Consider the following 14372-nt stretch of genomic DNA (forward strand, 5'->3'; position numbering starts at 1 on the left):
TGAAGATGCTCATGAACATCTCTCTCTCTCTCTCTCTCTCTCTCTCCCTCCCTCCCTCCATAGGTAAAGCGACGGTCTACAAAGGTCCGGCTGTATAGCCTTACTGCCCAACAGATGCCCCGTTACACACTCAAACGCTCTTTTGCTTCTGATGTGAACTGCACACACACAATTCTACACACACATACTTGAAAACAGAAGTGTGTGAGTACACACATTCACACACCACCTGAACTGTTCTGCAACCCTCAACTTTAGACAAATGAGGATTGAGATGTTTCGATTCTGTTGAGCGTTACAATACATAGACACAACACTGTTCCCTCTTATGTTTAATTTCTTCTTTAACACTGTCTGGAGCCATTTTTAAAAATGAGTATTTGGAAGTAAAAGACAGTTTTAATCTACTATACCATTGCTTATTAAATGCCTGGAAAGATTTGTTGCTTCCTGTGCATTCTCTCCTGCTCTGCTGGACTTTTCCAGTCTGTCCGGCCTGTCAGAATAAGTCCTGTCTGTGCAACACAGATGTGTTCAGTGATGGGGAACATGTGTAATGGTTACTGTAATAACACGTTTTTAGATCTGCATCCCCTATATTACCACCGGGAAAGAAACAGACCTGGTCTGAGATCAGCAGATGTCCCATTGTCTTTTGAAATCCCAAATCTGTATATGAAGTTGAATCTATGAAATCCTGCTCTCTTGTTGCAGATGTGGCATTTCTATACTTGTGTACGTGGTTTTAGGTTCAAAGCAGTAGACAAGTCTTTAATGTTTCTTCGACTGCATTGTATGCAAGTTCAGAACTTGTAGTTAAGTACCTTGATTTAATCAAACCTGGCAGAGAAAATATTTGCCTTTTTTATCCTGTTTTGTACAAAGCATAAAAATGCAAGAATTGGGCTTCTCGTACTCTCTCTTCTCAGTTTAGAGGAGTGAGTGATGCTGTAGAATTTTTATACAGTTAATTTTGAACTGAGAAATGTTCAGATGCAGCAGCTATTGTACTGCATTCAAAAAAAACTAATGATTTGAAATTGTTAATGGTTTGTTTTGTTTTCTTTTTTACTGTTTTTCATTATTTTAGGATGGGTCTGTTTTATCCTTAGTTTTACTTAAATTCTTTGTCCGTTAAAAACAATGAATTACAAACACACACCTTTCATTTTTCAAGCATTTTTTATTCAAAGAAATGATAGTTTCACAATAAATAACCATGCTTGTACAGATTGCTTAAATTTTGACTTTTTTCCACTTCCTAACAGAGAAGAGATGCCCCCCTTTAGCTGTTTCTTCGTGCAATATTGAACATGGTCATTACTACAGGAAGACAGACTTTTTTTGTTTTTGTTTGTTTTCGTACAAAACAGAAACCAAGCCATCAATGGTGCACTGAGAGGATGGCCAATACTTAAAGAAAGGGACTTGGCATTATGTACAAGTGAAGGGAAGTTTTGTGCGTGTGTGTGTGCAAGAGTGAGAATGGTTCAGCTGGTTTTTTTTGTTTGTTTGTTTTTTCCAAGCATGGGAAGGTGGGTGGATGCTGCTAATTTAAGGATTCAAAGATGGGTTGAGAATTCAACATTCCGCTCCAGCACATTCAGTGTGTAGCTAATCTTTTCTTCGAAGACTAAAAGGCAAAAAAAAAAAAATCTGATAATGGTAACAATGGTATTTAATATATGTACTGACAGTCAGTCTAAGCCCACAGAGTGCTGATATTTCTAACCCAAAAATCAAATGTGAGCAATGTTTATTCCCTAGACCAGTCTGTGTCTGATTACATAACATTAGATAATTATGGGTCTTGGATACTTGGAAGTAATTGATACAGCCTCCAAAAAAAAGTTATCTGTAAACAAAATTTACTGAAATGAGACAGTAATCTGGCTTCAGAACCATTCAGCAACATGAATGGGTTCCAGTCAGAGAAAGTCCCTCACTGATACCTCACCTGCATTTCTTGGCATTACTGGTTAAACAGATGCTGATGCTAGAAATTTTGACATTGGTGCAAAAGAAAAGATGATTAATTTCATAAGGGAAATGCGTTTCAACGGCTCCAAGATAATTTAGAGCTACAACCAAAAAGGGAAAATCAGAAAAGGCAACATTAGTGTAGACTCACCCAAAAGGTGAAGAACATTGAGAGAAAGTTAATTATATATGGCTAAATAAATTAAAAACCAATCATACCCCATCCTTTCATTCCCCCACTTCCAGGACTTGAATATTGTTCAACCAACTACTAAAAATTCAGAAATCAGATGTTAGATATTAAGCAGTAACATCACACCATGTCATCTGGCCAATCTTTTTATGCTTATGTGTAAATGTTTTAGTTTTATGAAAACAGTGAAGGCTGTTTAATCTTGAAGGGTCTTGACCTGATTCTTCCTCCCTAGCAACTCCATGAAACATACGTTTTTACAATGTGCAGTCAGAAAAACTAACATTTCTTTCCCACTCTTCTTTATCCTGAATGTACACAAACCTTTAATATACCTATTTACACCATCAATCTTTGTTTCACCCATGCAAGCAGCTGTCTTTCTTGTGGAGCGTCTAAAGTGGCAGTCAAACAGGCTTCCCTTCATTTGGTTCTTTTTGGAAATGGACCACAAGCGTGAGAGAAAGGTGAGAAGAAAGGTGAGAAGAAAGGTGGAGGAGGCCATTGTATGGCTTTTAAAAAGACCATTTAAACAGCAATAACTGCACAGTCATACGGCAGCAGGGTCAAAATCAGTTCATGATGAGGCAGTTTCATGCTTCATCACTTAATTTGGCTCAAGCTAGTGAGTAATTTGAATGATTTGCATTAGCACTGGGAACGTAACACTTCCGTTACTGTGATCCCCCATGACAGACACATTGTTTTTGGAGTAGATTTTAAAACCTGGATAAAACCAGGCCAATCTTATTCTGTTACAGTGAGCTGATCTCAATACATGCTTGGATGGGGAAAAAAAAGTGGATTGTGAAATTGTGGCCTAAAGATGATGAGTGAAGTTTTAGTTGCTAAGCAAAAGTTCTGTTGCCGTCTCCACATCCCATGACTTCGAAGACAAAGCTACTATTACTGCGTTCTGCAATTAAAGAGAGAGAGAGAGATTAAAAATTATATAATCTTCATGTACCTCAGGCATTGCTGAAACAAACTGCAGTGTATTTGTTGTCTTCATACCACAATCCTCAATTATGATTGGTCAGGGGGAGGTGTTAAGTTTTCTGTACAGACTTAAATTCTTGTTCTATATTCTGTTTTTTTTTTCTCAATATAATTCTTCCTATGGATATTTTAACAGGGCTAGACAAGATATAAGGAATAAAACACTTAGTGGTATGCAGTTATAGGAAATATACTGTATCAATAATAGGGTGGTGTGATGCAACCTGTTACTACCCCTAAGTTAATTTTAAAAAAGCAACAGCATGTCCCACAGTGTTTTATTCCTCTTATACCACAGCAATTTGATTTTTTTTTAAAATTACAAATATGACGACATGCTGTTATCCATTTATAGTTACTTAATAATAATTTAATGTGGTGGAATTCTGATAGTTCCTGTTATCACTTGCATTATAGCAGCTATGAACAGTAATTCCCTTAGCTTCTCTTGAACTTAAGCACACAAAAGCAGCATGTTAAGAGAAACATCCTAGTGAAAAACTAAGGCACAGCTTTACCTTGGACTGTTACAAAGCTCTGACACTGGAGACTCCTTCCATAAATCTAAAACTTCTCCTCACAGAAAACTATTATGGACACCATACCATAATAGTTTATACCTGTCTAGTTCCGATAACACTGATATATAATTCCATTCTATATTATATACAATCACCTTCCACTTTAATAGGAACACCTTATGCCTGCTCATTTATGCATTTATCAAATCAGCCAATCATGTGGCAGCAGCACAATGCATAACATCACGCAGATACACTTAATGTACACATCAAACATTAGAATGGGGAAAAAGTGTGATCTCTGTGACTTTAACCGTGGCATTGTTGCTGACGCCCGATGGGCTGGTTGGAGTATTTCAGAAACCGCTGCTCTCCTGGGATTTTCACACCCAGCAGTCTCTAAAGTTTACACAGAATGGTGTAAAGCAGAAAGGACAGGTTTTTTATTACAGGGTTGCCAGGGTCTCTATATTACACCAAACTGGGCTAGTTTAGAAATACACTGTGGTCACCAAGATCTTATTTACAGCAAATAATCAGAATTAGATCTAAGTGTGTAGTGTAAGCACAGACAAGTGCATCTATGGTGCACAGAGCCATTTCTCTAATAAGATTTATTGCAAAGATTGTGAAAGGTAAAGGGGGATTATGGAGTGGATAATGTCCCTACATCAGAAATGCATATGCACCACAGTGACCTTGCTTCACATGCAAAGGCTGAGAAAAAGTCTCCCTTTTCCAACACCTGAATTTTGGGCTTTGGGCTATTTTCAGGTCTTTTTGGTTTTTTGTGGTTTTTGAGATGTAGTTGGGCTGGAAATTTTGCTGAAACCTGGCAACCCTGGTTAACAATATTACATCATCTGGGTGTGCCTCACTGGTGATGGGAAACACCTACTGTATCAAACATAGCTGAACAAAGGTTTGTCTAAAACCACTCAAAACAAGCTGCTAGACTGTGTGCTGATGACTATGTTGTCAATTCTCAACTGTCTATTACTCTATTAGCCTATTGCTCTAAAAATTCACTACATAATAGCCTAATAGCAGAAATCAAGTGTGATAGCCTCAAGCAAAATTAAAGTCGAGAGGCTATGTCGTTATTAATGTCATCCTGGTCCATCAAAATCTAACATTTTAACAGATTTCTCAATTAGATATTCACATATTTGCATTTCTTAAATAATAATAAAAAAAAAAACTGCAAAACCGCTACAGTGATTATTTTAAAATTCAGTATATTTTGCACACTCTAATCAATCCCCTCAAAGAAATCATAATGAAAAACATGGGGTGACTTGCTAATTTTTCACATAACTGATCACTGTAAAATCCCATCATGAACAGTTTTGTAGTTAGTTGGAGTACTTACTTTGTCAAAGCCCATGGCACAGAGTTTGTCTATTTTGCGTGTGTATTCAGGACTAGAGACGGGAGCGCCAGCGTAAACATGAGACCACAGCCGAGCGGTCTGTTTGAACATCTCAGGATTCTGTTTATACTGAAAAACCAAAGTACAGAATGTAATGTAAACACCACAGAGTTTATCACAGCAAATAATTGTGCATAGATTTTTTTTTCTCTTGTTTCTTATTAGCACACAGTGTAAATTAATAGCCAGGACTGACAGACACCTGAGACTAAACAACGTCTACACATAAGCTTATTGTAAGACTCATTTTCACTCCACCACAAAGATGCTTAACTGGCTAACAGATCCACCCAGTACATTATCAAATTATCCCTCACACACACCTACCTGATTGGCTACTACAGCGTCCTGAGGGTCATCGGGCTCGGCTGCAGCTAGTAAAGCCTGTAGTGAGAGCAAAACTGTGCGCAGAGTCATCGCTGCAGCCCTGCAGAGAGTGAAGAGGTATGTATCTTTCAGTTCATCACTTTTTTTGGTTTAGGAATCACTCAAAGAGTAAAGCAAAACTCCACCCTGGAACACATTAAACATGTTTATATTGAAATATTTGTGATGTGCTTAGCAATTCTAATGCTAATTTGGAAGAACAGAAGTATTGGAGACAGCAAATGCTGGACTCAAAGATACAGAATCCAGTGTAGCTATATAACACAGTTGTGTTATGTTATGGCAGAGACTCAGCTTGGCTACAAAGACTTTAGCACAATGGTGTTGGCAGCAGTGTTAGCATTAATGTTGAGGTAATGTTGATCTAAAGTGCTGCTGCATTGCTCTCTTCAGGTCGAGATGAAGCGAGGGCCAAATCCCACTGACACCACTATCAGCAGGTAGAAGAACAGCATTGTGTGTAATGTAGGAAACTGTTAACTAAAGTGAAAATAGACCAACATGTCGAAGAAAGAAATTTTGGACACCGCTGAAGATTAACAGGGTTAGGAGGGTTACTTTAAAAATGTATTCCCTTACAGTTACAAATTACTTCACAAAAAATGTAATCAGTAGCGCAATCCTAGTATCGCAATATGAAAGTAATGTAAATCTGATTACTTTTGGATTACTTCAAGGTAAATAAAGTCAAGAGAAAAGCGACACGAACAACATCAGCAACATCACAGAAGCATTTCGTTTCAACTTTAGAGTTTCAACTGAAGTTATGATGGAAATGAGAAGTGACAGTGGAGCGCATATCTGCAAGGGAAGTGACCAATCGGAAATCTGAAGCCCGAAAATATGATTCATTTTCATAATTTTGCAACATGATCTTAGAAGCTTTGTTATACAGTATGTCCTTACTAAACACTTTATTATTTGTTAAAGGTTTGAGTCAGCAAAAAATCCAGTTCTTGTACATTCTTTGTACATTTTGTTCTTATACATTCAAGTTTCATTAACTAATGTTAACAAGTACAAGGAAAAAATGTCATTACCATCACACACAACATTAAAAAAGTCTAAAACACATACTGATTAAAGATGTGATTTTTCTTCATTTCACTGATCGAGATTGAGGGGTTGGGGGAGTTCAGCTTACTGGCTTTGACAGTAGGCATCCTGTGTGCCGGGAATGGATGGAATGGGGTGATCGTGGGGGGAATCGTGTTCATTTCTACCAAAATACAGGACGCTCCCAGCTAATTCAGCCCAGCTGGCAACCTTACCCGATTTCATTTGCGTAAGGCTGGGAATTTCAAAGCATTAACTAACACTACATAATTTTAGCTAACCTAGCTATCATGATTTCCGTGCTTAAATGCTTCTTTAAATTAGATGTCGAGTCATTCCATAAAGACAGCGTCTTCACAGCTGGAAGGCATAGTTTGTGCTGTACTGTGGTGGTGTTGTTTCCATTTTCTCCATTATAGACAAAATAATTTCAAAATTTTTATGACAGTAATGAATTTTTCCCAGCGGGCATCATCATGATAAACAGCTGTTTCAATGTGCCTCTATAGCAGAATGATTACAGACAGATGTTACTCGCACATGCACCAGGAGGTGGCTCACGTGAGTCATGACTGGCAAGAGAGAAGCAGAACTATAATCAAGCAGCTGTCCATATTTCGTTATGTCAAAAGATTCATTTCTTTGGTTTTAAATGAAGATAGAAAGATTGTAATCCTGATAGTATTCTCATTTTTTACAAAATGTACCTGTAATTGGATTACTTTGTTTTTTGATGGATTACAGTTACCAGTTTTTTGTATCTTGATTACGTTACGTCGTTACGTGTATTCCGTTACTCCCCAAGCCTGCATAAATATGCAAGTCATTCAGGGTGGATTTCTTCTTTAAGCGAGGAGAAACAACCATAAGCTGCTGCAGTTGGTTTAAACTCTATGTATTTAGTCAAACTGACGTCTTTAACGGTGAAGAGAAAAAAAAATACACATAGGGCCTTATTGTGTTGAAAAATATGAAGACATTACACATAAAATCAAACACTTTGCGTTTCACTTTGAAATATGTTTTTCGACATTTTCCTTTATTTGCTTTTTAGCTTTATCCTCTTGTATACATCATCGGTAAGCACAATCGGTAGCACAAGAGAAAGACACTAATATTATTTATAGCAGTCTAGCTGCAACTTTACCTCATCAAAACCAAGTAAAGCGAGTGGTTGAACCAATCAAACAGATTTAAGTCAAATAAATAATTTACTAATTTTAAATGATTTCACAAAATTCAACAAATACCAGATAACAATCACCAGCACAGGACTTCAGTTTCTTATGGTCAGAGTCGTTATGTGCATGTTAATTCACTAATTAGTTTTACAGGCAAACAAAGAGTTTGTTACAGTTACAACCGCAGGATATTTTTTGAAATAAAACTTTACCCTGGTTTTCAGAGGTAACAGACTCCACTGAGTTGAACAGGAACTAAACTGAGTAGCTAGTGATGCTGGAAATGAATGGCTTCTGATAGATTTGGTACAAATTGACAGAGCATATCCAACACACCTTACTCTGTCCTGTCTCACGCCTGCTTTCACACAGTGGTAATTCTTGTTTGTAATATTTCTAAATATATTCCTTTTTTAGTTTTTCCTCACCATTAAAGACTCCATGGCTTTGGCCAAAGTGCAAAGAAAAAGTGAAATGTACTGTTAATGTGGCATAGTTAGTAGAATATCGGTAATGGGGAGGGGGAAAAAAAAGGAATTAAAAGAGGATCAGAAACCGAAAAAGCCACAGAGATAATGTATCGTACACTATACACTAGTTCCTTCTGATCGCGTTTCTACTGTTTTGGGATTACAAAGAGCACAACTGAGCACAAGGTAGCTTATGAAAACAGGCTATCAAGGGGCAGATATGTGTGCCACGTTGTATTGTGCAGTCTTCACACACTCTTATGTCTCCCAGTTACACACAATCAGGTGTGGCTATGCAATAACCTGTGACTTTGTTACCATAAACGCTACACCCATGTGCCACTCAGCAGGCAGTTGTATCATAAGAATGTGTCTTATATGAAGCTTATTTTGGCCATATTCAAAGATAGCACAGCATACATAAGGGGATCATAGTTTATTGACTCTGAACATGAACCGTTGCAGCTTCTGTACAATTAAAACAGAATGTTGAACAACAATTGAATAGAGAAGTAGGCGTTTATTCTCCACTTTAAATTCAAAACAGACATCTCATCTGTTCAGAGTCTGTGGCACTAGCCAAAATGGATAACTTCAAACTTCGCCAGGTTTATAGCCATAAACTCATTAGTAGTTACACATTAAAAGCTGCTGTCACTGTTTGTTTATCCGGGCCTTCGTAAGCAAAGAATATTGTGTAGCTGGATTACATGTAGATACTAAACACCTTCTGTAATTTGGGCTGTAAATGCTCCGATATCACAAGTTGTTTTATGCACCAGACTCTCTTCGCCAGTCCAGCTCGTGCTCTCCCTAACAAACAAACCAATAATAACCTTGTTTTCTTTTTGGCATCATGTCTGACAACATGGAGGATTGAGGAGGATTGAGGAGGATAACAAATTCAACAGTGCTTATATGAAACTGTATACAGTCAGGTCCATAAGTATTCAGACAGTGACACAATATTCGTAATTTTGCCTCTGTTCACCACCACAAAGGGTTTGAAATGAAGCAGTCAAGATGTGATTGAAGTGTAGACTTTCAGCTTTAATTCAAGGGGTTTAACAAAAATATTGCATTAACCATTTAGGAATTACAGCCATTTTTTTTAGTCCCTCCATTCTCACAGGCTCAAAAGTAATCGGACAATTGACTGATAAGCAGTTTCATGGCGAGTTGTGGCTGGTTTCCTCCTTATCTCATGACAGATTAAAGAGATAAAAGGTCTGGAGTTGTCTGTTCATAGGAACTCTCGACATGTGGTCCAAAGAGGTGTCGATTCAAGTGAAGGACAAAATTGTAGATTTTACACAACAGATAATGGTTCTTTGCAAAATATGCAAAGGCAAGACTAGTCGAGGCAAGTCGAGGAAATGAGTTTGCTCAATCACCAAGAACACACTCCAAAAAGTGTCACAAAATCAACATAACACGGAAGCACACGTGAACGGAAGCACACGTGAACGGAAGCACAGCCAGAAACAGCTACAGCAAACAAATCCATTTGTTTATGAGAAAAGCAGTAAGGGCTGGGAAGACATCACTGATGCCGTGACAGTTCACCTGGCCAGGGATATAATACCCATTAAATCAAAAATGAGGGTTTTAAGTGACTTCATCCTCATTACGACTTATCGAGGTGATATGTTTCTTTAAAAAACAAAAAAAAAAGTACTACCCATGCCTGTTTTCCTGTAATCCTTTACATTTTGTTCTCCACCGCTAGGCTAATGGATAAAGGCGATGCTATAACAGCTTTTTGTAGCTTCATTTGTCATTTCATTTCCCATCGATTTATAAATATGTTATTAGACCACGCAAACAAAACGTTTGCCCACACAGGTACGTGACATAGGATTTACAGAGCATTTCTAACTGAAAACAAATGCAGCGGAAGACTGATAGTAAATATGTGCAACACTCTGCCTCCAGCGGAAATCAGATGAAATGTGATCACACGTGGTCATAATGCCAGGTGTGAACAGCTCTGCGTTTCGGCTGTCCACTTGTGGTTGATCACTTGAGCTAGATATTAATACCAGGTGTGAACAGAGTCTTAATAAACCCCCTTGAAAAATAATTGTGATGATAGCGTGGATCGTGAACCAGCTTGAAAAAAAAAAAAATCATGGTGGTGTATTTTTGACAGATGGCTCACCCCTACCCTAGATCATTCAACACACGCAACTCCCAGACCTCTCACCCAGACCGCTTCACTTGTCTCATAGCTAACGTTGATTATCTGCTCATTTTTGTGTAGCTAGACTGCAGGAAGTCATTCTGATAGTCAAATTTAACCAGAATAACCTGATTCATGCATACATCGTGATGACACTCCCATCTGTGTTTATGGTACAGAGGTTGTTTATCTCTCATGCAAATCAATCAATCAAACTACAGACATCCTACCGGCAGCATTACAGAAAGAACAATTAGAGGATTTGATCTTTTTGTCTCCATTATTATTTTTTCTTTTTTTTAAATAAACGACGATGTGCAAAGAGACTTTTTCCTCTCAAGTGTGTTTTTAAAGGTTCCATTAAAACTGTGATACTGTGATATTATTGTGACCGTGCATACAAGGTGCATACAAGCACATATGATCAGCTACAACTCACCACTGGTCTTTCAGAATGTCCAAACATATTGCCCCAGTAACCGAGCTTATATTGGGATGCCAAATCTTTGTAATAAACCGCACCTGAAAGTAAAATGACAAGAATGAATTGTTACTCTGATGCAGCAAATTCCATAACAATATCTAGCAATAAGGGAAAAACTTATGACCATGCAATCCAATAACACAATTTAAAGAGACTGCTTTCTATGGTGCATTTCTACAGAAGGTGTGAGATGGCCTACAGACTGCAAATATCAAAATATTTTAAAACAAACTTGTTAAAAGGATTACTCTTAGCCTTCAGTACTTTATGAGAACAATGTAGAGAAACCAGTTTCTCTGATATTTGCCTGATGTGTGTGTTTATTACAATGCTGGCTTCCTGGGTTTAAAAATCTTACCATATATATATATATAAGGGATGTGTTTAATGTGTTGCAATTACTAAGGCTGATATACTGATCTACCAATCGCATGACCGGTAAATTTATTTCCTTATTATCTTATTTAATGAAACTGGTACACTCTTCCACAAAATGGTTATTTGGTTTGTCTATGGAAGCCCTTAAAGGAAAAATCCACCCTGAATGACTTGCATACTAATCTTTGCACTGTGTTGAAGATCACGTTAATTATAATCAATAAAATTCTGAGGTGACTTTTAAACCTCTTGACATGTTGGTCTACTTTCACTTTAGTTAACAGTTTCCTACATAACAGACAATGCTGTTCTACTATCTACTGAATGTGGCACCAGTGGGATTTAGCCCTCGCTTCACCGCTACCTAGAGAGCGATGCAGCGGAGCTTTAGTCCTTTAGCCTGTCCAGCTCTCTCACGTCCTCATCTGTACACACTGCTCAAACAGATCAGCTTCCAAAACTGCAACTTTTATGCTAATACCACCAACAACACCATCATGCTCGGCATCTCATAGACACCTAACTAGCCGAGCCGAGCCTCTGCCATAATTCGACACAACTGCGTCATATTTAAGCGATATCGCACAAGCAAGAGTGTGGTCATACTGAATGCCGTGCTGAAATTCAATACAACAGCACAATTGTGAGTGTGATACTGCTTTTCATACAACAGTTCTATAAACAAGAATTTAGTATCACATAACTGACATTTTATACACAATATTACCAAATATTTTGTTTATTTTTGCTCTGTCAACGGAAATAGTTCCCAAAGAAGCCACAGCTGGATAGAGCGTTGCATGTTGCCATAAAACGCAGTCTGACCAACAGCCCGCAGTAAGTGTGGTAACCGTTTCAGCGTAACGAACTGTTGCTAGAACTGGAATTTTATGTAACGGACACAGACAAGTGGAGTGATACAAACAAAGAAATGTCTCAGGGCCGTTATACTAAAAATCAGCGCTCTTGGAACGTCACATGACCAATCAAATCAATGGACCACATCGTTGGATCTCAGATCACTGAAATTTCTTCTCCTATTAAATCCTCCTGTGACAACAGCGTGGCAGACAATCGCTGACTTCTCATGGAAAAAAAAATACAGCACCAACCAACACATCACAAATATTTCTATACAAACGTATTTAACGTGTTTCATGATGGCGGTTTCCTTTAAATGTTCTATGTAGTACCCTTTGATAAACAACCCCTTTAGAAAGCTAGGACCAGGAACCTTTCTTTCTTGAGGTGTACAATGACTGTGAGCAGTAAGGCTGTTAACATGACTGTTACCTTCGGCGGATTGAACGGATACGTCTCTGGGATCTTGATTTCAAGCTGATACCTGCCACCTAAAACACAAATTCACTGTGAGGTGTTTATATACTCATGCAAGGTATTCAGGAAAATAGAAAATAGTCCTCACCTTCATATGGCGTGTCCGGAGGTCCTGCAATCTCCCCTTTTAACTCTGTGAAATTTTCATCCACCAGGTCCACCTTAATCTGATTTTTACTCGTCTGTTAAGAAGAAGGGAGAGCACTGAATAAGGCAGAAGTGAAACTAAATGAAGACAATCAGTGTCCCTTCTGTTGAGAAGTTATTTAAACTGATATGATTCTTAGGCTGATCATCAGAATAGTAAATCATCATTTTTAATGATATACTTACTCATTTTAATGATATACTTATGACTCTTTAAAGGCCATATTTACAGGTAGCTGTGTAACAGAACCAGGACAAAGACTCTGGCCTGTCTGTGCACAGATGTCTCCTGTACTTAAACAGCAGCTAACCTAACAAGCTAGCTAGCTGACAAGTTAGAGCAGTTATCTAGTTCTCTCTTACTGTTTTAAATGTTCTGTATTTAAATTATGTTAAAGTGAAACAGATAAGAATGTCGGTCCTCCTGGGGCAGGTGATAGCACGGTTGCTAATGTTTTGACAGACGGCTAACTGGCTAATGGATGCGCGCGCCCTTGTCAAATTAGCAGGTCTGTCATAGCTAGCTGATACTCAGAGCTACATAAAGTAATTTAAGTTTTTGTCAATTTATTCAACATTATGGCAATATGTTTGTAAAAACACCAATTATTTGGCATACACAGCTATGGAATTTGCTTAACACGTTCCTGACATTTGGAACGCTAACTAGCTAACTAGCTTTTTGCTGAGGTTTCAGGAGTAAGCCGAGTTAGCCAGAGCAGCTGACCGTTAGCTGTGTCCCAGTGTATTTTTCCACGATAATTAAAGAATAAATGCGGATGTCAAACCTCTTCGCTTTTGAGAACTTCTTTAAACTCCCGTTTGATTCTCTGCACGGCGATGTTGGCCATGTCTGTGTGTTTGCAGCGCCGGGTTTCGCAGCAGTGTTCACTCGGGCCTGCAGTCCGCAAAGCCTGCACTAACACTCTCTCTTTCTCTCACTCTCTTCACTTCTTTTCCCTTTTCACTAAAAGCTGCAATACCGCTTGTTTCCAAACAAACAGCGAGGCCCACACAATGCACAGTGAGAGTCTGGAAAACGAGCGCAGAGTGGAGAATATTTGCGTTTTCAGGTGGCGATATGAACACGCTTTCCCTCTCCCACATGTACACGCTTCTAATAACGCCACAGTTATATCATGTGGTGTGATCTACAGTTATCCAGGGCTACAGCGGATTACTTAGTCTCACTAGCAGCCTAGTGTGGTTGAACTGCTTATAACTGAAGTGTAAAAAATATAGTATTTATACAGCTGCTGAATTCTCAGTTGTGATTGGTCAGAAGGTGTTTATGTGGTTAATTTTCTATAAGAGCAGCTCTGAGAGTAGTTCCGGCTGCAAGGCAAATCACACGGTTGTATTAATGCTCTCCTTCGTTTCTATAGTAACAGTTCATGAAAACCCATATGTGGGATTTCCCCAAACCTTTGTATAGAATGTCTTTGTGTGCTGTAGCATTACAGTTTCCCTTCACTAGAACTAAGAGGCCCAACCCTGTTCCGGCATGACAAGTCTGGAACGGGATGTTCAACAAGCACATATGCATGTGATGGTCAGGTGTCCACAAAACATTTGGTGATATAGTGTATATTTGTATGGTGGACAATCTACATAAACTGAGCCT

The 14372-nt window shown here is 38.4% G+C and overlaps 2 protein-coding genes and 1 long non-coding RNA gene across 8 annotated transcripts in view; 2 read left to right on the forward strand and 1 right to left on the reverse strand.

Moving 5' to 3' along the window:
- The window catches only part of pds5a (PDS5 cohesin associated factor A), a 33984-nt gene extending 32312 nt beyond the window's left edge, over nt 1–1672 (forward strand). For all 5 annotated transcript variants that reach the window (XM_034301013.2, XM_053230754.1, XM_034301014.2 and 2 more), the window contains one exon: nt 64–1672. In XM_034301013.2, coding sequence (XP_034156904.1) covers nt 64–192 — 129 coding nt within the window. In that variant the 3' untranslated portion in view covers nt 193–1672. The remainder of the gene's footprint in view (nt 1–63) is intronic.
- ube2kb (ubiquitin-conjugating enzyme E2Kb (UBC1 homolog, yeast)) lies at nt 1164–14001 on the reverse strand. Of its 2 annotated transcripts, none has more exons than XM_026943255.3 (7): nt 13537–13986; nt 12690–12783; nt 12557–12615; nt 10841–10923; nt 5453–5552; nt 5066–5194; nt 1164–3089 (listed from the first exon to the last, which is right to left on the reverse strand). In XM_026943255.3, exons 1-7 carry the CDS (start codon nt 13597–13599, stop codon nt 3015–3017), a joined length of 603 nt encoding a protein of 200 aa, XP_026799056.1. In that variant the 5' UTR covers nt 13600–13986; the 3' UTR covers nt 1164–3014. The 2 variants fall into 2 exon arrangements, with proteins under 2 accessions (XP_026799056.1, XP_034156906.1); XM_034301015.2 differs by lacking the exon at nt 1164–3089 and adding an exon at nt 3098–4092 and having other exon boundaries at nt 13537–14001.
- Nucleotides 5480–6586, forward strand: LOC113544427 (uncharacterized). Its single transcript, XR_003404505.3, has 3 exons — nt 5480–5569; nt 5906–5952; nt 6190–6586. It is a non-coding gene; the product is annotated as an uncharacterized LOC113544427 (long non-coding RNA).
- Nucleotides 14002–14372: the final 371 nt, after the last annotated feature.

Source organism: Pangasianodon hypophthalmus, chromosome 28 (assembly GCF_027358585.1).
Source record: "Pangasianodon hypophthalmus isolate fPanHyp1 chromosome 28, fPanHyp1.pri, whole genome shotgun sequence".
NCBI lineage: Eukaryota > Metazoa > Chordata > Actinopteri > Siluriformes > Pangasiidae > Pangasianodon > Pangasianodon hypophthalmus.

Coding starts and splice junctions, on each gene's coding strand:
- ube2kb (XM_034301015.2), bottom strand. CDS start 13,599: ATGGCCAACATCGCCGTGCAGAGAATCAAACGGGAGTTTAAAGAAGTT. Junction 12,616..12,689: donor TCCGGACACGCCATATGAAG/GTGAGGACTATT, acceptor TTTGTGTTTTAG/GTGGCAGGTATCAGCTTGAA. Junction 10,924..12,556: donor ATCCGTTCAATCCGCCGAAG/GTAACAGTCATG, acceptor TTTTACTTTCAG/GTGCGGTTTATTACAAAGAT.